Genomic DNA, 20,616 nt, shown 5'->3' with positions numbered 1-20,616 from the left:
GCCAAAATGCCTTAATTAACCTGGTCTATCTCTGGCTCATTGTGGAGGTCATAATAGATCTTGCTTATCACTGCTGCTGTCCAATTGTAGACAAGGAAATTAGCATTTAAAATCCCTCATTTAGTGCAGAAGGTTGCGAAACCCAGCAGACAACTCTCCTCGTATGCATTCCAGATACTGGGTTAGTTGCCCTGGCACATTCTGGCATGAAGCTCGACATAGCCGGAGAAACTGAGGTATGGCATCTGGACAGGTTTGGCGTGTATTATTGTCTTTAGCTTTAAATGCGAGTTGCCCTTTTCCAAACTTTAAGTATAGTCAGTGCCTGTCTGTGTATTTTATAATGTTTTCTCATGACAGCAGCAGAGCTGTCTGTTTTTTGGAGATAACGTGTTGTATCGGTGACGTTACTGGATCAGATCACTTTGGCTCCAGCATTATATGTGCTGGAGTTGTGCTACCTGACGCCAGGTTCTGAAGGTTGGTGCAAACCTTCATCCCTCCACCCTGAGTTACATTGGTGACTGAGGGTTGCCAAAGATATTCTAGGTCTCTCACGGTCTCAGTATAGCTGCCCCATTAAAATGTCTAGTTTCCAAAACATGTTTCAGGTATCGACTTCATATGTTTCATTATATAAATAACACAAGGGTAAACCATCATTTTAATCCAAGCTGTTCACCCCGTCAGCAATATGAAGTATTTGGGAAACGGCCTTTACTACGCGCCCGGAAGCACGCAGACAGTAACCACACAAGTGTTAACCACGCTTGCCCTGAACCGCGCAAATGCACAAGGCTAAGGCACAATACATATGCGTGGTTCAGGCACACAACAGGGAGGGGAACCCAGCAGCTGGTAAGTGGGGCAGGTGGGGTGGCGTTTTAATGAGTGATTGGCGGCGGAGAGGTGGGGAAGGGCCAAATTTTGGGAGTGTGGGTTTTGGGGGGTCGTGGCTTTGTTTTTGTTTTTTTGTTAGGAGTTGGTGTTAGAGCTCAGGGTGTAGGGAGGACGGAATAGTTTTTAGGGCAGAGTGGGGTCAGAGGGTGGAGGGGTGGAGAGGGGCAGTTTGGGGGGCAGTTTTAGGCCTTGAGGTGTTGCAGGATCGGGGTACTTAAATTTTTAGGGGTGGGCAAGTTTTTGTCACAGGGTAGGGAAGATCTGGAGCCAGGTTTTGGGGGGTGAAGGTTTCAGAGTGGGGGAATATTTTAAGGCGGGTGGGGTTATTTTAAGTGTGGGGGAAGGGTTTAGGCCTCAGGGTGGGTAGGAGGGCTTGGGGTAAGTTTTTTTTTTTTTTTTTTTTTTTTTTTTTTTTTTTTGTGACACCCTTGGTTTTACGGGGGGAGCGGATCGGGCACTTTTTTTTTTTCTTTTTTTTTCCAGTGGCAGAGTTTTAGGGTCTAGAGTGGGGAGGGGCTCAGGCTTTGTTTTGAGGGGTGGAGGTATTTAGGTGTGGGGAGGCTACTTTTAGGCATCCGGGCAGGTGGGGGGGGGGGGGGAGTTGGGGTACTTTAGGTTAAGCAGAAGGGCAGTGATTTTGTTTTTCATTCTTGTATTTTGATACAACCACACATACCTTTTACTAGCCATGCTTTTCAACGAAATTCGAGATCCAAGATCTTGCCTCCTCCAAGCTGCCTAGGCCTCTAGTCTTCATCACTGCCTTCCATGGCCATCCTACTTCTACCTCCAGGATCTTCTTTTTTTTTTTTTCTCTTCTACTTTGACCTCATTTACTAGAGCTTTTCTCGCCGCATTTGCTGAACTCAATACATTACCCTCTACTAGTCACTGCACATGCCTTCCAGAGGACTCCAGCAGATCTGACTGTCCCTTGTTTTTTTTTTTATAAATCTTAAATGGCACCACTAGTATTCTCTACATGGGTGGTCTCTTTTCCAGTTTCCACTACGGTATAGATGTCTCCTGCTTCCCTCAATGCCAAACCTGCAACAAGAGTGTGATTGCACATTATCCAATCTAGGAAGTCAGTTGTTTTGATATTCTCTTAAATGTCCACATTGAGTAAAGGCTAGATCTATCCTCGACAAAGTGCCATGTGGATGGTAGCCCCCCCCCCCCCCCCATGTTACACTCTCTATATTTATGTTAAACGTAGTGTATGATATGCACTGAGTGGGTAATGTGTCAGGGGTAACTAGTTTGAATAGGTGTTGTTTGGTTGGAGGCTGTAGCAATGGTGCCTTATCAGTAACCTATTTAAGTTACTTTAATTGAATGCATGTGCTTTGTGATCCGTTGTTTACTGTTTTTTTACATTTTGATTGTAGGTAGGGATTGTACTGCCTCATAGTCTCTACACTCTGATCGTTCAAAGGATCCGCATGTGATTGAATTCTAGATTTCTGATTAGTCTGTACTCTGCTTAGAGTTGCACTTTGCAACTTTGTCTGCCAGTGTCACAATTTACCTGCTTGCTTGCCTTCAGCACAGTCAGAGCTCATTTGCCTGACTGTAGTATGTAGGTGACATCACACATCCTTTTGAGGGCCAGCGTTATCAGCTGTTTAGGACAAAGGGATTACATTTGACATTGGTATGCATCTCATGCACACATTTTTAAGACAAAAGTAAATTGTTTTTAAACAGCCATTTTTAATCCTATATCCCCTTGTGTCTCTTCAGAATATCTTTGATTTATCTACATAAAACCTCAGTTTTAATGTGTTACAATTGAAAAAGGAACATTCTCCGGTCAGCTCTGAAGACCTTCTCCAAAGAAAGTGTCAAAGAACCGATGAAGCCCTTTGAAAAAACCTTAAAACATGACTATTCCTGATTAATTTGTGACTGTTTTTTTCTGATAACCACTGCAGTGGTTTACCCCAAATTTGTTGTTAAATCACTTAATTATAATTTAAGTGTTTCATATGCTGACAGTTGTAAAACAAGTGAAGAGCATAACGATAGAATGTTGTATTCACCAAATCTGCTTCTTATTTCAAATTGTGCGCGGTGGCACAAGTCACCAAAACAATATAAACATGACTAATTCTTACTTCTTTATTTCATTTTCCTGTTTTTGCTACCCGTTAACATCAAAGTTTGTTGGAGAAGGTGAGTATTTTGTGTAAAAAAAAAAAAAATGTAATTTTTTTTTAGTATGAATATTGATTGTAATCAGGTGGGTGATTGCATGCATATTATTAAAATTAAGATAGTTTTGACCTTCTGACTTGTATAAGTTTGCGTTTATGTATTCTGTTGAAATGCATATATTGTTGCTATCTCCTAATTCAGTGTTCCCCAACCCCCGGGCCGCGGACCGGTGCCGGTCCGTGGATCAATCGGCACCAGGCCGCCCCACTGTGGCGGGCGGTAAATGTTTGATAATTTTTCCGTGGCCCGCTTGTCACACAATGAGACAAGCGGGCCATGGAAAAAATTATCAAACATTTACCGGGCCGCGGCGATAAAAAGGTTGGACAACACTGTCCTAATTCATATTGTGCAGCAGTTTGCGTGCTGAAAACGTTAAGGAAAAGTCAGTACTTAGTTTCCAAGCATAAGTTTATTGCAAGTAAAATAGCTCATTCTTAAAAAATCCTATTACTGTTCAGTTGTGCTTCTGAGTTTCCAGTCTTTGACCTGCAGGTTGTACACATCTGCAGTGTATGCTTCAATTCATGAAGCTTTGCCGCAGTAAATTTTTATATTTAAAAAAAAAACAAAAAAACTCCTCGTATAGCCTACTAGAGTTGTATTAGGGCTCATTCAAGATGGAATTTGAGCTCCGTGAAAGTGACAGATTGTTTCATATGATGAAAGAAACAAGAAGCTGCTGCTGTAGGTTTAACACATATTTAACAAGGCCCTTTCAGGTAGGGCTTTCACTTAAAATGCTAAAAAAAAATCACATTAGCCTTTTGTTGTTGGAGTGTCATTTCTTAATTTAAAACATATATAATTCCTGACTAAACCATGTAGGTACGCCTTTTAAATATGGTGATTTCTTGTTGTATTTGATTTCATCATGCATCTAGAAGCGATTATAAATGGTACGTAATCTGTGTTTTCTCTTGCTCTATGCAGTAATGCCATAGTAAAGCTTTTACAGTTTCAGAAAAAGGTGATGTCTCATAAATATTACGTTCTGTAGTATTATTCTCTAAAATGTCAGACGATTAAAGAAAAAAATGTACCCAATTTATCTTAGGATCCTCTGATAATCATAAACAGTAGAATATTATTACAAGTTGTCATCGTTGAAAATATTCTAAACCTGCCTATAGAAGGCATCCTTATCTGTCTTTTTGTGTATTTATTGTTTAAAATCCAGTTAAGTCAAATCTGAGCTGACTACTTACAGTGTGTACACTACCTTGGAATAACGTATTTTGGAGGAAACACAACATAGTCCATTTTATTTAAAATACCACAGCAAAACTGTACTAACAGGACAAAAAGTATGCTCCTATACAGCAGACTTAAGTGAAAACAAACGGTTTCTGAAGTTCCCCGGAAACCGTCCTATTCCATCATGAACAGCAGGGAGCCAGCTTACCATAGCTCCGATTTCTACTGCTCATCGTGTTGAGGGAATCTCCAGAATGATCTCTCCTCTTTTCTATCTCAAACTATATTTTGGTTCGGTTTTCACATTCCACTTGATCTTGGTGCACTTCAGACAGTGCTAGGTCAGCTCTAGCCCTAGCCCAACTATGAGTTGTTTCTATTGGTTTTAAACTTGAGCTGACCTAGGTCATCAGCAACGGCCGCTATGGCACACTGCTCAGACTGTGGAGAAGAGATTTATGCACCTCATCCACGTAATCAGTGCATTTATGATCTTGTCAATCCCACAAACCATCCTGATACATCTGCAAGATATTTCCTTCAAAGCCCCTAAAGGACAAGAGAAGAGGCTGACCTTGTTTGTCCTGGAAATGAAGAAATGTTCCTGCTCTAATGAGGATGCCTCCTTCATCTGGGTTTGATTACCTGGAAAGTGCTTATCTAAGCACTCCATGAAGGCAGAGCAAAAATAAGTTTATCACTTTTCCTAAACTGCAGTTTCTCCATTGAATAAGTTGCTTCAGCTGCTTCTACTGAGGAAGTAACCAAACCTTTGTCAGGAAAGCTATCTGAAAAGGCAGCCATCAAGCATACCACTGAAAACCTTTCTTATCATCCACACCAGCCGTAGACCTCATCAAGAATAGCGAGCCCATCTGCATTTCATCCACTGACGACATCCATATCTATGAAGACCACAGCTCCAGTGTGCACAGCCCCAGCAATGATACCATCAACCACAGACCTGTCTCTTCCTTCCTTCCATCAGGGCTGCACAAGCTAACTCATTTGTCTCTGAATATCTCCCTTCAGTTGCAAGTACCAAACTTGAGATTGGAATTGGCAGATGTTAGTGAGCAGGAGCAGGACTAAGATATAGCTTAATAGACCAGCACAGCTAGATGTGTGCTACATACCCGGGAATGAGGAAAACTATTATGGAGAGTTTTCTGAATAGAGGCACATACTTTCAACTAAAAGAATACAAAGAGTACATCCCTTGTGTTCCATCATCTGAAATTCACAGAAGGAATCCTTGTAAGAAATTAGGTTAAGTTTTGTGGGGCCAGGAGGGACAGACTGGGTGTATCTACCTCAAGTAATAATCCCATTCCTTATCAGGGTGAATCCTCAGTCACTAAATTAACCTGAGCGCAATCCTCCTGGTATCTGAGAGCAGACATGCTTAATTTAGGGCAATGTGTAAAGTATATTATTGCAGTACCAAAACAGTAATAGAGTTGAAATTCAAAACCAAAACAATCCCAAAACGAATGAGAAATAGAGTAACATTTAATTTAAAAAAAAGACACCATAATAACAATCCAATAAAAAGAACCAGATGCACAATTTTTTTAAATGTTGCAATGATGGTGCGGTGGTGAAGCCTGCTGCGCCGTGGTGCTCACAGGCTGGTTCTCGGTGGCTGAGGGCTGAGCGTGGCCCGGAAGCCAGATGAAGGAACCCAGTCCTGGCTCCAGCGGCGGCCGCAGTACTGTTGATTATGGGCTTGACGGACGGCGAACGGCCCAGGAGTGGAGAGGTCCAGTGTGCAGAACTGGGGTGATGCGGGTGCCATGGTGGCCTGTGCCGTGAGAGGCTGCAGGACTGAGGCAGGCTGTGACTGGAGGTGCACTGTGGACGGACGCAGGCGTGCAGGCTCCGAGGCAGGCCTGTGGGCTGGACTGAGGTGGTGGCCTGAGGACCTCGACCATAGCGTGTCACCCCCAGAGTTCCTGGAGGCGGTGGCAGCACATGCAACCTAGCCTGTGGGCAGCAGAGGCGGCACAGGGATATGGCCCTCGTGGAGAGGAGAAGGGGCAACCTGAAGGACTTGCCAAGGAGCGGCTAATAAGAGAAAGCCAGCGGGGATCCGGTGAGCCTGCAGGTGTGGCATCTAGAGAGGCGGGCCCCTGTGTCCAGTGAGTTTCTGCATTGAGGCCCGTGGGGTATTCCCTGGGGACCCCCGCCCCCCTGTCCCTTTGCCTCTGGGTGCTTTACAGAGCCCTGAGACCATGATCCAAAGAGTGCGGAGGACAGAGGTTGCCTAGCGCCGAGACGGCACTGGCGGGACCCTTGGTGCAGGTGGGGGTGAATGTTTGGACCCAGGACTATTAAGATCCTCTGCAGAAACTTCCTGGCTGCCTAGCGTAAAGAGTAGATAGGCCATAGAGTGGCGAGGGAAAGATCTCCTTGGACAATACTTGGTTGTCTGGAGCACGACATGGAAGGGTAGGAGATGGCACGGGTTAATCATTATCACTACCCAGTGCTGGTGTACGGCTCAAAGCCGGAAGACCTGTCGGGCCGGTGGCACCATGGAGAGGTGTAGCTGGGGGTAGACAAGGACCTCTTGAGACGCCTAGAGGCAGACAGAAAATACGGTTAAATAAAAGAGGGAACGCTTGGCGCACCTGCAACGGCTGGTGAATCAACTAGAGGCTAAGGCAGAAGATGCAGAAGGAAGATCCAGAAGGAGCAGCCTTCAAGTGGTGGGAATCCCCGAAGGTGCGGAAGGCACTACCCCTACTAAATTCATGTAGGATTGGCTGATGAGCTGGGTCCCCAAGGACGAATTCTCAACGTGTTTTATAGTGGGCGCGGCCACAGGGCGCTGACGGCTAGGCTCCCGGTGGGTGCCCCGCCAAGGCCATTCATAGTACAGCTGCTCAACTTTGCAGAAAAGAATGCGGTCCTTAGAGCGGTGAGTGGAGCCCCTGACTTGCCAGTCTAGCACAGTCCTGATTTTTTCGGTCTATATTTTATAAGTACAGCAGCAATGCTGATAATTTGTAGAGGCCAAAGCTAGACTGATAGCTATAGGGCTCAAATATATGCTCTTATTTCCAGCAAGACTTAAAATGATCTACCAGGAAAAATCCCTTTTTCTTCGACACCAGAGGCAGCCTGACACTGGATTGAGGAACGAACAGAAGACATTGTCCTCTCAGTCCACTATGCAAGGTGAAGGCCCTTTGGAAGTCACTACAGGTATGGTGCACAGCACTGAGACAGTGTATGTGGAGAAAGGGGCGCCGCACCCATTTGCTAGACCATGAGGCAGCCAGAGAAAGAAAGGACATGGCTACCTCTCTGGCGAGCCCGGAGGCCTCTGCCGATGAAATGAACCTGACGCAGAGGTCCCAGCCGACTGCACGGCACAAAGACTGAGCAGTTGGTGGATGATAACCAGAGACTATGTATGCATGTTTAAGGGACTGCAGGGGGGAAGGTGGGGTTCATTTACTTTGGGGAAGGGGGATTTGGTACAGGGAGTGCTACAGGTCACAGTTTAGCCCATTTAGTCAGGTCCTGTGACACAACACAACAGGTACTTCTAGTTTTGGAAGTGTAGGCTGGGAGTTAAGACAGGGGTGAGGCGGAGAGTTTTTTTGCCTTGTTTTCGGAAGTTCATGAGAAGATGGCAGCATGATAGTCCAGTATACACCACAGAATAGCGTGCACAGGGTTCAGATATATTTCTCAATGATAGACACCATCACGATGGGGAGCACTGACCCAATCCCCTTCAGGGCAGGCACATTTTAAATACAAGCAGGGAGTGGTCCTCCGTTTGTCATTGGAAACTGAGGCGGACATTGCGCTTCTCCAAGAAACACATCTAATTGACAATAATTGTTCTTTCTTGGTCCGCAAGGGTTACTCGCAGGTTTACCATGCAAGATTTCACAGGGGCTCCAGAGGCACAGCCATACTGATTAGAAAGCGTAAACCACTGGTAGTTACACGCACCTGGACAAAAGACATGGGTCAGTATGTGGCTGTCACCAGGACTCCTCAGGGCCAGCCCATATCTATTGTAAGTGTATAGATCCCACCTCTGCTCACCATGGTGGGGGTGTGGCTCAGTTGGGAGGGCTACTTAAGGATCTACCAGAGGCCCCATGGGTGGTAGGAGGAGACTTGAATGGGGTGTGCAATTGCCATATGGACTGATCCTCAGCTGGGAATGGGTGGGGGGGGGTCCACACAATTAGCAACTTTTCTACGTAATATGAATCTTGTAGATGTTTGGAGGGTGCAACATCCAACCGAGAGATGCTATACCTTCTATTCAGGGGCTCATCAGACCTTTTCTAGGTTGGGTTATTTTCTCATGCCTGCAAAGGAGATCCATAGGGTGACAGAGGTGAGACACTTAGCGAGAGGACTATTCTCCGATAAAGATGTGCTTCACTTGGGACGCAGAAGGCATCAGGCTGGATGACTTCAGAGACATGTGCTGGCAAAGTAGTGAGCAATATGTTATAGAAAATTAGGGATAGGTGACCTCGCAGCAGGTGGTATTGGAGGCCCATAAGGCCTGCTTGAGGGGCCAGATCATCAGCTGTGTGAAAGGTCACAGAGAAAAGAGTCTCCAGCATGCTCTGACACCCATGCTCTGGGCACTCCCGGGGATACCGGAGTTCTCATCCCTAGAGACCAAGCTCCTACTGACACACATGAAAGAACATAAGCAATCCCAGACACATAAAATGATCCTCAGGAATGTACTGGACTCTGTGAAGATGGTGTGTAGGATCTGGGAAACAGATTTGGGTGACCTGGATGATAACTGGTAGGGAGGCACTGGAGGCACCCAAAGAGACAGCCATAGCTTCACATTTCAAGGATATTTAGTTTAAATTGCCCCATCGCACTTATTATGCAAGGGTGCGCCTTCACCGCATAGGTTTTCTGGCCACCAGCGTTTGCTTACACTGTGGGGCTACACTGGAAAATGTATTTCTCACATTTTGGCACTGCCCTGCTCTCGCCAGTTACTGGGAGAGAGATTTGAGACAGCTAGAGGTGATTTAGGGCTGGAATATTCCAAGGGATGCCAAATTGATTTGTCTGCACATTACAGACTGGCTGGGAGGATATAAAAAAAAAAATACTCTTGTGGTTAGGATTGGTGCTGGCCAAGAGAGATATTGCAAAGGCATGAAAGGAGGCACACAGCCCCTCGGTCGAGTGGTGGGCCCGAAGTATGGATTTCTGCATGTGATTGGAAAAGCCCATATATGTAGCGCGGGGATGTCCCAAAAGTATTCTAAAATATGGATTCGTTGGGCGGAAGCACATGATCCAATTCCAGATAACCCATGGACACTTAATAATTAATGTGGGATACCCATGAGCATGGAAAATGAGGAGGCATCACTGCCCAAAAAGGGGAAACATCCGCCCTGTTTGTATTGCCTTTCTTAATGTCTGTTCCCGAGGCACATCTGGTAACGGTACCGACTCCTAATGCTCTGTATATTGTTTGTTTTGACTGTGGAGGGCCTAGGAGCCCTGATGTAATGGAACGAGCAAAGTTAATATAATGTTTTACAAAAACAATTTGATAGTCAGTTGTTGTGGTAGTGCAGGATCTGGATGTGATTTGATGCTGACCACAATGGATCATGGTTCAGCTACACTAACAAGATTCAAACTGCATAGAGATTTTATTTTTAGATTTTTGTCTTTTAACCCCTTGGGTGCCTTGGACGAGCTGGTCTCGCCCTCAGCCATGGTCTCCGTGTGCCGAGGACGAGACCAGCTCGTCCTGAACCTGGCTCATGTGGGGAGCCTCCCATCCACCCCCACCGGGCAGGGATGGAAAGGGAATAGCTTCCCTTACCACCATCCCCCATCATAACGGCTGATGATGTCAGCACGCAAATTGTGCGCGGACCTCATTGGAGGTCACCCCCATCGCGATCCGGAAGAGAAATGCTAAACATTTCTCTCCGTCCGGTAGGTGGGGCAGGCAGAGACATGAAAGGAAAGGTTTCAGAAGCCACTACACACCAGGGATAATTTTTATTTTTTTTTAATTTGGGGAGCGACCTCTGGGAGGCAAATTGTATTTAGGCCATTTCTGCAGATGGCCTATTTTTCTTACGCCTAAGCCACTAGACACCAGGGATATTTATTTTTATATTTTTTTTTGTACAGGTTGGGAGCAACCCCTTAGGCAAGGGTCGCTCCCCTGGGGGGCAATTGTATTTTAGGCCGCTTCTGGCCCCCTTGGGGGCAGATCGGCCTATTGTTATTAGGCTGATCTGTCCCTAAGGGGGACAGAAACCACCTAGTCACCAGGAATTGGTGTTTGTGTGTTGTTTGGGGGGCAGACCCTTGGGCAAGGGTCGCTTCCCATGGGAGCACATTACTGTTGGCCATTTCTGACCCTCTTGGGGGTAGATCGGCCTATTTTTGGAAGGCCAGTCTACCCCCAAGGGGGGCAGAAAGCCCAGCAGAGACCAGGGAATATTTTTTTAATGGGGACAAAGTTGTTCTGCCCACTGGTGGGCAGATGAAGCAATTCCCACGATTCACTCGGGGGTGAGGGCAGAAAACCTACTAGATGACAGGCAATTATTATTATTATTATTTTTTTAAATAGTGGCTACCAACCAGTATGGGCAGGGTTATGAGAAATAGAGTAACACCCCAACTGAAGGAGGTAACAGTCTTTCAGCTCTCCCCTGCACACTAAAACATCTTATCCCACGGCAAGCAGGAGGACATTTAATTTTTTTTGGGGGGGGGGGGTGGTTTTACATTTGGGCCATTGGAGCTTGTCTGACTCTCGGAATCGTCCCACTTGGAATGGTGAGGGCTGCACTTTTTGGACTTTGGGGCGCAGCCAAGTAGAAAAATCTAGGCAAACTAGACATATCTGAAAACTAAACATCTGGGTGATTCCAGGGTGGTGTGCTTCACATGCACCCTGCACCATTTTCTTACCCACAGTGTCCTGCAAACCTCCAGCTTTGCTGGAAATCACACATTTTTCCCACACTTGTGATGGAACCTTCCGGAATCTGCAGGAATCCACAAAATGCCTACTACCCAGCATTGTAGCATCTATACCGATAAAAATTCCCCCCTACTTGTCAGCCTAAAATGTTTTTTTTTCAAACTGCCCTTTTCGACCTGCTTTGGTTCCCCCTCAATTTCGACATGTTTTTGGCTCTTCCCTGTCACAGGCACTTGGCCCACCTCCTCAAGTGAGGTATCATTTTTACCAGGAGACTGAGGGGACGTTGGGTGGTAGGAAAGTTGCGTCTGTGCGGTGATCCCACACAGAAAGGTGGGAAAAAATATTTTTTTTGTTAAATTTGAAGTCTGCTGAGGATTCTGTGTAAGAAAACACTGGGGGATCCACGCAAGTCACACCTCCCTGGACAACCTCTGGTGTCTAGTTTTCAGAAATGTTTGGGTTTGGCAGGTTTCCTTATATGGCTGCTGAGCCCAGGACCAAAAATGCAGGTGCGCCTCCCCTTCACCCCTGACCCCCCCGACCCCCCCCCCCCCCCCCAAAAAAAAACAGGTTGTTTTGTATTTGATACTTTTCATGTGTCCACGTAGTGTTTTGGGGCACTTGGGGGGACGCCAGGTAGAAGGAAATTTGTGGCTCCTCTCAGATTCCAGAACTGTCACTGAAATGTTTTTTTTTTTTTTTTAATTTTTTTTTTTGGGGGGGCCAAATTTTGAGGTCTGCAAAGGATTCTTTGTAACAGAACCAGTGGAGAGCCCCACGTGTCACCCCATCTTGGATTCCCCTAGGTGTCTAGTTTTTTAAAATGCACAGGTTTCGTAGGTTTTCCCAGGTGCCGTCTGAGCTAGAGGCCAAAACCCACATCTTGTCACTTTGCAAAAAACAGGTCAGTTATCTTTAGGAAACTGTGATGTGTCCATGTTGTGTTTTGGGGCATTTCCTGTCGTGGGCACTGGGCCTACTCACATAAGTGAGGTACCATTTTTATCAGGAGACTTAGGGGAAGGCTGGGTGGAAGGAAATTTGTGGCTCCTCTTATATTCCAGAACTTTCCATCACCGACATTTGAGTAAAAAGTGTTGTTGTTTTTTTTTGTGCCAAATTTTGAGGTTTGCTAAGAATTCTGGGTAACAGAACCTGGTGAGAGCACCCTACAAGTCAACCCATCTTGGATTCCCCTAGGTATCTAGTTTTAAAAAATGCACAAGTTTGGTAGGTTTCCCTAGGTGCCGGCTGAGCTAGAGATCAAAAACTACAGCTAGGCTCTTAACAAAAAACCCGTCCGTTTTCAATGTAAAAAATGTTGTGTCCATGTTGCGTTTCCTGCCACAGGTATTAGGCCTACCCACGCAAGTGAGGTACCATTTTTATCGGGAGACTTGGGGGAACACAGAATAGCAGATCAAGTGTTATTGTCCCTTGTGTTTCTCTACATTGTTTCCTTCCAAATGTAAGACAGTATGTAAAAAAGATGTCTATTTGAGAAATGCCCTGTAATTCACATGATAGTATGGGCACCCCGGAATTCAGAGATGTGCAAATTACCACTGCTTCTCAATATCTTGTGCCCATTTTGGAAATATAAAGGTTTCCTTGATAACTGTTTTTCACTCTTTATATTTCACCAAATGAATTGCTGTATACCAGGTATACAATGAAAACCCATTGCAAGGTGCAGCTCTTTATTGGCTCTGGGTACCTAGGGTTCTTGATGAACCTACAAGCCCAATATATCCCCGCAACCATAAGAGTCCAGCAGATATAACAGTATATTACTTTTGAAAATCTGACATTGTAGGAAAAAGTTACTGAGTAAAACGTGGAGAACAATGGCAGTTTGTTTCACCTCCGTTTCAATTTCTTTTTGTTTCAGCTGTTATTTTCTGTAGGAAAACCTTGTAGGATCTACACAAATGGCCCCTTGGAAAATTGTTGCTGTATTTTGGCTAATTTCTTGGTCTCCTCCAGGGGAACCCACAAACTCTGGGTACCTCTAGGATGTTGGGGAAAAAAAGGATGCAAATTTGACGTGGGTAGCTTATGTGGAGAAAATGTTATGAGGGCCTAAGCGCAAACTGCCCCAAATAGCCAAAAAAAAAGGCCTGGCAGCGAAGGGGTTAAGTCTCAATCCACCACAGGAGTTCACTTCAAGTGCCACTGTTCAGCTGGGCAGCTGCAGGAACAGCCTTTTGTAGCTTGTTGTATCCCTGTAGCTAGAACTGGAGGTCAGCCCTATGACTTTTGAATCCCACTTCTTTCTTCTGGCTGCAAATGAAAGAGCAGGTCCAGTCCTCGAGGGTGGTTCTCAGGTTGCAGACAGCAGGTTCAGATCTTTCTCTAGTCCAGGAGTTTTCTGAAGTGGATGTCCAGATATGCCACATTATACCTGGCACGAGCTAGTGGGTAGGAATGACCCCTGGACATGCCCTACCCAATGGGGTAAAATTTCCTTGAGCTAGCTCTACCCCCTTTAGGCATTTTCAAAGTGACAGCTATCTTGGGACACAATAAACCTGAGGGTTGAGACTGTGTGTGGGGACTGTATTCTGGTGATACTGGAGTACTCTCACATCTAATATCAAAATCAAGTTCGAAGCAGTCCCTGTATCCCCAAGAAACAGATAGACAAATGTCTGGGTTCATCAGCAACCAGACAATAGATGCACAAAAATGTCTTTGGCATCCATCTCTCGCCTTTTGAAGTGAGCCCAAAATGTGATATAAAATCTCAGCAGACCTGTCAAGGGTGTCTTAACACTCCTGCTGGAGCTGACACTGTGATGTTAACAAGAAGCGTGCTGTGATCGGGGGCCAGTTTACTTAGTGGGTACAAAAAGGATGCAGGCCTGGGTATTAGCTACATATACTTCTGACAAGGTAGGCCTCCTCGAAGTTAATGAAGTTCCTCGCTTCAACCCACATGCCATCCTTTCAAGGGCACAACACCTCCCACAGAGTCCTGGGAGCAAGTTCACACCACAGTCACACCTATTCCAATGCTAATTACTGGCGGCTGGAATAAGTGGTAGAGTAAAATACAGATTAGCTGCAAGTGACTTCAGGCAAAGTAAAATATAACTTTCTAAAAAGTATAATTTCCTTAATAGTTATACTAAATTTGATGTTACCATTTAAATTGGATTTTGCATAGCTATGAAAGTCATTGAATTCTTTTTCTTGCTGTTTCTAAATCACAATTAGCATTATTAGATGTTGTTATAATGTAACCCATTGTTTTCCAATAGAGCAGCCACCCTTGCTAAAGTGAGAAGAGTTTTAGTTCTCAATATAGGGACATGTAGAACAGTAAACATTTACATGTCCTACTTTTAAATACACCCTGCCTAATGAGCAGTACGTTGTAGGGTCAAATAATAATATTGGAAATAAAGGTTTTGACTTGTTTAAAGTGGTTTATTTTGACAGTCTGAATTGGCAGTTTAAAGCTGCACTGCCAGCCTGCAATGATAGACCTGTAAACCTGTTTACTGGGTCACTTTAGTGAGTGGCACAGTGAGTGTTGCTTCTCACTAGTCACATTTACTTTAGTCTAGGGTGCACTCTACTATATACCAAGGACTTGCAGGCAAGATAAATATGGCAATCCGGTGTATACCAGTTTCAACATGTTAAAAGGTTGGGAGCACTATACTACTGGTTAACAGGAGTGAAGTGCTTACAGTTTCATCGTCGTCAACAAAATCCAGGATATCCTGCTGAGAGGGCCAATTTCCAACAAGCATGAACATCCTTATGATCCAGGCATCATTACAGGCAACCTCTTGTGACACAGGTCCCGATCACTTTCATGACCTCTGTGCATCACATGATTGAAGCCTTTTAATGCTTGGTCCACAGTCAAAACTTCATTATGCACCACAGGTGTTACCATCTGGCCCATCCTTGCAGTCTTTTATGGGGCCGTCTGAGCCACAATTATGTGTGCCTGACATTCTTCCTCCATCAGATCCAGTAACACAGCGACCAGTACTTCCAACACCAAGAAATACAATAAAAGTGCAAGAATCAACCAGATAGTGAACAGGAAGCAGACTCGGACTAGAGGGAAGCCAAGGTTGCAGATGAAGAGCAATAAAATGATTAATATCACTAGTATAAAAAGGAGTGGAGTGCATTGATGGACAGGGCAGGTTAAAAGTTTAACCTCCCAGTGTTGTTGGAGGAACAGCAGTGGCTTTTCTACGACTTCAAGGAGCAACCCAGGAAAAGAAAAAAGTCCATCCAATCTTGGATCATGTCTGGAAGGAGAGGCAAAAACTTACGACTACACCTGCCACCGTACAAAGGTGTGGTGCCACAAGTTGAAGAGAAATATGAAGCCCCTGGCTCTGCACCAGTATGCTTAACCAGCCACTCTAAACTGGGCTCAATCATAGCAGTAGCAGCATAATGCCGTAATGGAAACAAAACATAATTGCCTAGCTTGACAAACCCTCCTACCCCACAGCCCCCCCTTACAGAGACTGCACTCAAAATGACAAGTTAGGTCTTAAGGTTCTCTCTGTGGTGGCAACATCCATAAAGGTCGCTAATTATTTGGTTATACTTGCTTCTGCCACCTCAAGATGTGGCACAATATAGCATCTTTAATAGCCTTGAACCATCCTAAAGCATCTAGGCCTCCAATACCGACGGTGATAGACACCTCCTACATCGGCTTTCAACATTTGCCTTTCGCTGCATTCTTTAGGACGCAAGGCTTGCTCAAGTTTGTTTCATTCCTCCCTAAAGTGCTGTTGAAGATACTTGCAATACCTTTGGACATGCAGCCTTTTCAAACATAGGGGATGATACCACTAGGCCAGCCTGACTTCTTCAAGCTGAATACTCCCAAACCCCATCCCCATGTCTTGGGTCAGCCACCACTCATTACTGTAGGTGGTGTCAAATATACTTGTTTACGCCTTTCCACCATTTCCCTTCATTCCCAGCGTGCTGGGGAAGGCCAGGGCAGACCGCTGCTCGTTGATATGGATTGCCTCAGCTTGGCCGGGCTGATTCTAATATATTGATGTAGTATGACTGTCTAGATACACAGAGTAAGTTGAAGAACCACTCCAATCCCCTTTGCGAACATAGTGGCCAGGTCCTCCACCACGCCTTATAGTGGCTCATCCTGCCGGCTTGGCTCCTGACCAGTTAAAATCTGGTCATCTCAAAATCCCCACAGTTTGCAATATTGACACGAGCATGAGCTCCAGTGCCAACAAAAACCTACAGCTCTGCGTAAATGATTCTATATGTGGTACAAGAGTAAAGAACTAAATCCCATTACTATTCAACCCTCCCATACTTCCTACAACTGAACCTAGGATATCTCAAATTTTCTTCAGTCTGAGTTCATCTGGTTTCAATAATAATGTTTAGGAGAATAGAAAATACCAAATTGTTTTTACAGAGAATAATCAAACAGCTAATAAAATGCCTTTTTAGGGTTTTCTGTCATGGTAGACTTGTTCTGGTGCTGTAGTAGTTAAAAATGGTGCACAGCCAACTGATGCTGCCATCCTTTGAGCCGGTCTCAAAGCTCACCTTACGTACATCTCTTGGGGGAAAGAAAAAAAAAGCTTTGCTCCTGGCTCCCATCACAACAGAGTGGGAAAGCTCCAGGCTTTCACAATGAATGAACCTGAGATTAATTTCACATAGATGATCACCTAGTGCTCTGTCCCAAAATTCATGCCAGAAGTTCTCGCAGACTTTCATTTAAACGTGCCTGCCATTCCTTGCTTTTATCTTAAATCCAAATCCATTTGAAAAAGAAATTAACATTTACTAGATGCATATAGGGGCATAACATTTTTACAAGGGCAGAATAAAGAAAGCATAATTCTAATCAGCCATTCATATCTTTCAGCCTAAGTCACTTTTTGCTACAATAAAGCGAAGTTCCCCTTATCAGGATACAGTAAGGGAACATTTCACAAGACTCCTATCTGCAACAGCTGAGCTCCTTGCTGGTGTTCTGCCACATAGCTAAGTGGAAGAGCAAGTACACTTTAACAAAATACTTTATTAATAGATTTGAATGCAGCAATCGCCTCTTCTGTGCAACAGATATTTCTATGCAACCTGTTTCATTAAAGGTGAACATGCATAGTTTGAATCCTATGTATTGTTTATTCTGATTTAAGCATGAGAAGCTATGAAAAATCCAGCACAGGGGACAACATTTATTAACTTACCTTTAGGCTATTCTGTTATAGGTTTCAACCTATAATACATGATAAAACCCCACTGAAAGGAAAACAGCCCTCAATAGTGTAAACACAAACACTGAAACACCTGCATAACCACAAACTAAAATACCATTCAAAGAAAGTAAAGTGAGATAGAATGAGTAATATTTTTTATTCATTTCTGATGGATTTATTAATACATGTATCCAGTAGGCACCGTAGAGGTGCCCCCCTGAAAGACTACCAACTACCTGTATGGGGACCAACTAGTTTTAGCCAGCCTTCCACCACCAGACAAGATTCTGCCCCGATGGTGAGAGCCATTGCTCTTGGGCGGTCAATAACAAATCCTGCTCTGGGTGAGGGGTTTATACACCCCACCCAACAGGATGACTGCAAATCTGCATTCCAAGGCAGGGGGCTTCAAAGAGGCCCACCACCCTTAGTATGCAGATCTGGTTTCCCTCAAAGGAGAGATGCTGATTTTCTCTCTCCCCCAGCCCCCACCCCTTTTCCCCCGGCCCAATGGCCCATTTTGGACCATGGCTGACATGAAATGAAGTATTCTGAGGTGTGTTTACCCCTCAGGTCATTGCCACCCCTAAGGTGAGCTGCCTGATGTCTACATGTTTGAAATCTGCCATCCTGGTTTTGGCAAACGTTGGTACTCTGGGACAGGGTTATGCCCACATCCCACAGGAAGTGGTCATATAGGCTGTGTAGTGACCCAAAGGTAAGTAGCTTTTTGGCCCTCTCCTAAACACCCCTCAATTTAGTATTTAGGGGAGCTCCTGGCACCAGGAAATTAGGTTTCTGCTCACCTATGAAGAGCACCCACGAGCCGCAAAAGTAAAGCCAGAGAAAGAAGCACTTGACTTGGCCCCGGCCCTACCGGCCTGTCTACTGTTCCTTCCCTCCGATTTGCGCCAAAGTCTACTCATCCTGCAAGCTGCTGTGCCTCCAAAAGCCTAGGAGGACTTCTGCCTTCAACAGAGATTCAGGAACTCCTGTGGGGCAATGGAGCTGCTTCCCTTAATCTTGCAAGCACCCCAAGAAGCCTGAGAGGACCCTGGACCGCAAAAACTAGACACCGGGAAGCACACTGCACCCTTGCTGACCAGCGAGAATTGAAGTGTGCCAACGTGGTCCCCTAGACCTCCGGACACAAAGCCTCCCTTGGACCTGCCTACTGTGGACTCACCAATGCAGCCTCTGCCAGGAGGTCTGCTAAACCACGAGTGCCCCTGGTGGAGAAAAAGACTTTCCACATACCAACAAAATTCATATCTGCAAGTTGTCCCCATTTTAATTTTAGATACCTTCCGCTAATCATGGCTTTTACCCTCCTACATTTTACTACTGGGATTTTGAGTCCATAGTTACAAAGGTAACAGCGACATTACAAGTTGCAGAATATAATGTGATGTCTGTTAAAATTAGTTAATGTGAGACACTTGCTGTGGGGACCCTTGCCACCTATGAATTTCCACACCACAGCAGCGCCACCTTAAATTAGTCAGACAAAGAGTAAAGAAAGTAGTGCAAACACGCTAAAAGCATCAAGTTTCACACGCCTTAAAATGCAGGGCTGCAAATTATTTTGGTATAATTCAAAATGTCCAAGGTTTCATAAGGTACTATGCTATTGGCAGGTGTAGGAAGCTGGCCTGGTGTGTGGTGAGTACCTAGGGTATTATCACCTTACACCAGGTCGATATATCCTCTATTAGAGGTGTAGTCCGTGTCCAGGAAGCCAGGCTTTCTAGAGGTAGCTGTGGATGACCAGCCACGAATTATCTAGGAGACAATGAAAGCTTATGCAATACGACTGTAGTCGCACAGCTCTTACACACATGAAAGAACCACACTGCGTTAGAAAAAATAAAGGTACTTTATTTTAGTGACACAATTACTATATAGGCAATAAGCCAACTGGAGGTAAGTAAAACACCCGATTATATGTTCAGTAGCAGTCGGGAATTAGCATAGAAAGCAATAGAAAACAGTGAAAGCAATAGACAGTACTGAAGGCCTGGGGGGGCCAAACCATATACTAAAAGTGGAATGCGAAAGTCGAGCCCCCCACCTAAGGATGTGAATCAATAGAAGGGAGCTGGAGGAACCAGGAAACCCACAAGGTAAGTACCAGAGTGCCCCCCAGAGACCAGTAAAAAAGAGGTAAGGAACTGGTTCTCCCCAAACCCACCAGAAGGACTTCGTAGAAGGATATTGCAAGACCCAGACGAGCCTGCAAGAAACCAAAGGTGGATCCTGGAAGAGGAAGACCTGGAAAAGAAGGGGACCAAGTCCAGTTAACGTTGGAGTTGTCCGGTGGTGGAAGGAGCCACTACCCACCTGTCTGGATGCAGGATCTGGCGGACGGTGAGATGAGGACGGTCAGCAATGCAGTCCTGGAGCAGCTGAAGAGTTCCTGAGTGATGCAGTCGAAGTCCCATGCTGGATGAAGAATTGCAGTCGGTCTGTGGTGAGGCAACACAACCATCAAGCCTTGGCAAAGGCAAATGTCGTGAATGGAGAAAAGTGTCACTGCCGTGAACCAGCAAGGTACAGGGGGGACTCAGCCCATGGAAGGGAATCCCCGGTGACCCTCAGTGACCAGGAGAGTCAGAAGATGAGGCAGCCACCACAGACTACCCACAAGCAGCAAGCACAGGAGTCACGGTGAAGCCCACACAGCACACCTTGGAGGAAGCCCCACGTTGCAGGAGAGGTACTTGGGGGGGCTGTGCTTCACAGGTAAGAGTGCTGGGGCTGCAGGGAGCTTGAAGATCCCTTGGAGATGCCAACAAGCCTTGGTAGCTGCAAGAGACGTGGTGCACAGGCTGATTGTCCTGCGTGAAGCGGTAAGGACCTACTGTATCCCAAGTTGGACAGTTGGCAGGGATGTCCAAGGGGACCACTCCAGATCGCCACCCGTGATGCAGGATCCATGCAGCCGGTCGCCATTGCGGTTGGTGCCTGCAAATGCAGGGGAGTGACTCCATCACTCCAAGGGAAATTTCTTCTTGCTTCTCGGTGCAGACTGAAGACTTGCCGCCCTCAGAAGATGCACAGGCAGGGAAATGCTACTGTTGTTGGAAGGAG

The 20,616-nt window shown here is 45.4% G+C and overlaps 1 protein-coding gene across 1 annotated transcript in view; it reads left to right on the top strand.

Moving 5' to 3' along the window:
* The window catches only part of RNF4 (ring finger protein 4), a 201,557-nt gene that overhangs the window by 147,599 nt on the left and 33,342 nt on the right, over positions 1-20,616 (top strand). The window contains exons 5-6 of the mRNA XM_069205866.1: positions 3,066-3,078; positions 7,387-7,527. Of these exons, the coding sequence (XP_069061967.1) occupies positions 3,066-3,078; positions 7,387-7,527 (154 nt within the window). The remainder of the gene's footprint in view (positions 1-3,065; positions 3,079-7,386; positions 7,528-20,616) is intronic.

This window comes from Pleurodeles waltl, chromosome 1_2, assembly GCF_031143425.1.
Source record: "Pleurodeles waltl isolate 20211129_DDA chromosome 1_2, aPleWal1.hap1.20221129, whole genome shotgun sequence".
Lineage (NCBI taxonomy): Eukaryota > Metazoa > Chordata > Amphibia > Caudata > Salamandridae > Pleurodeles > Pleurodeles waltl.
This window is presented reverse-complemented; position numbering and strand designations above follow the sequence as displayed.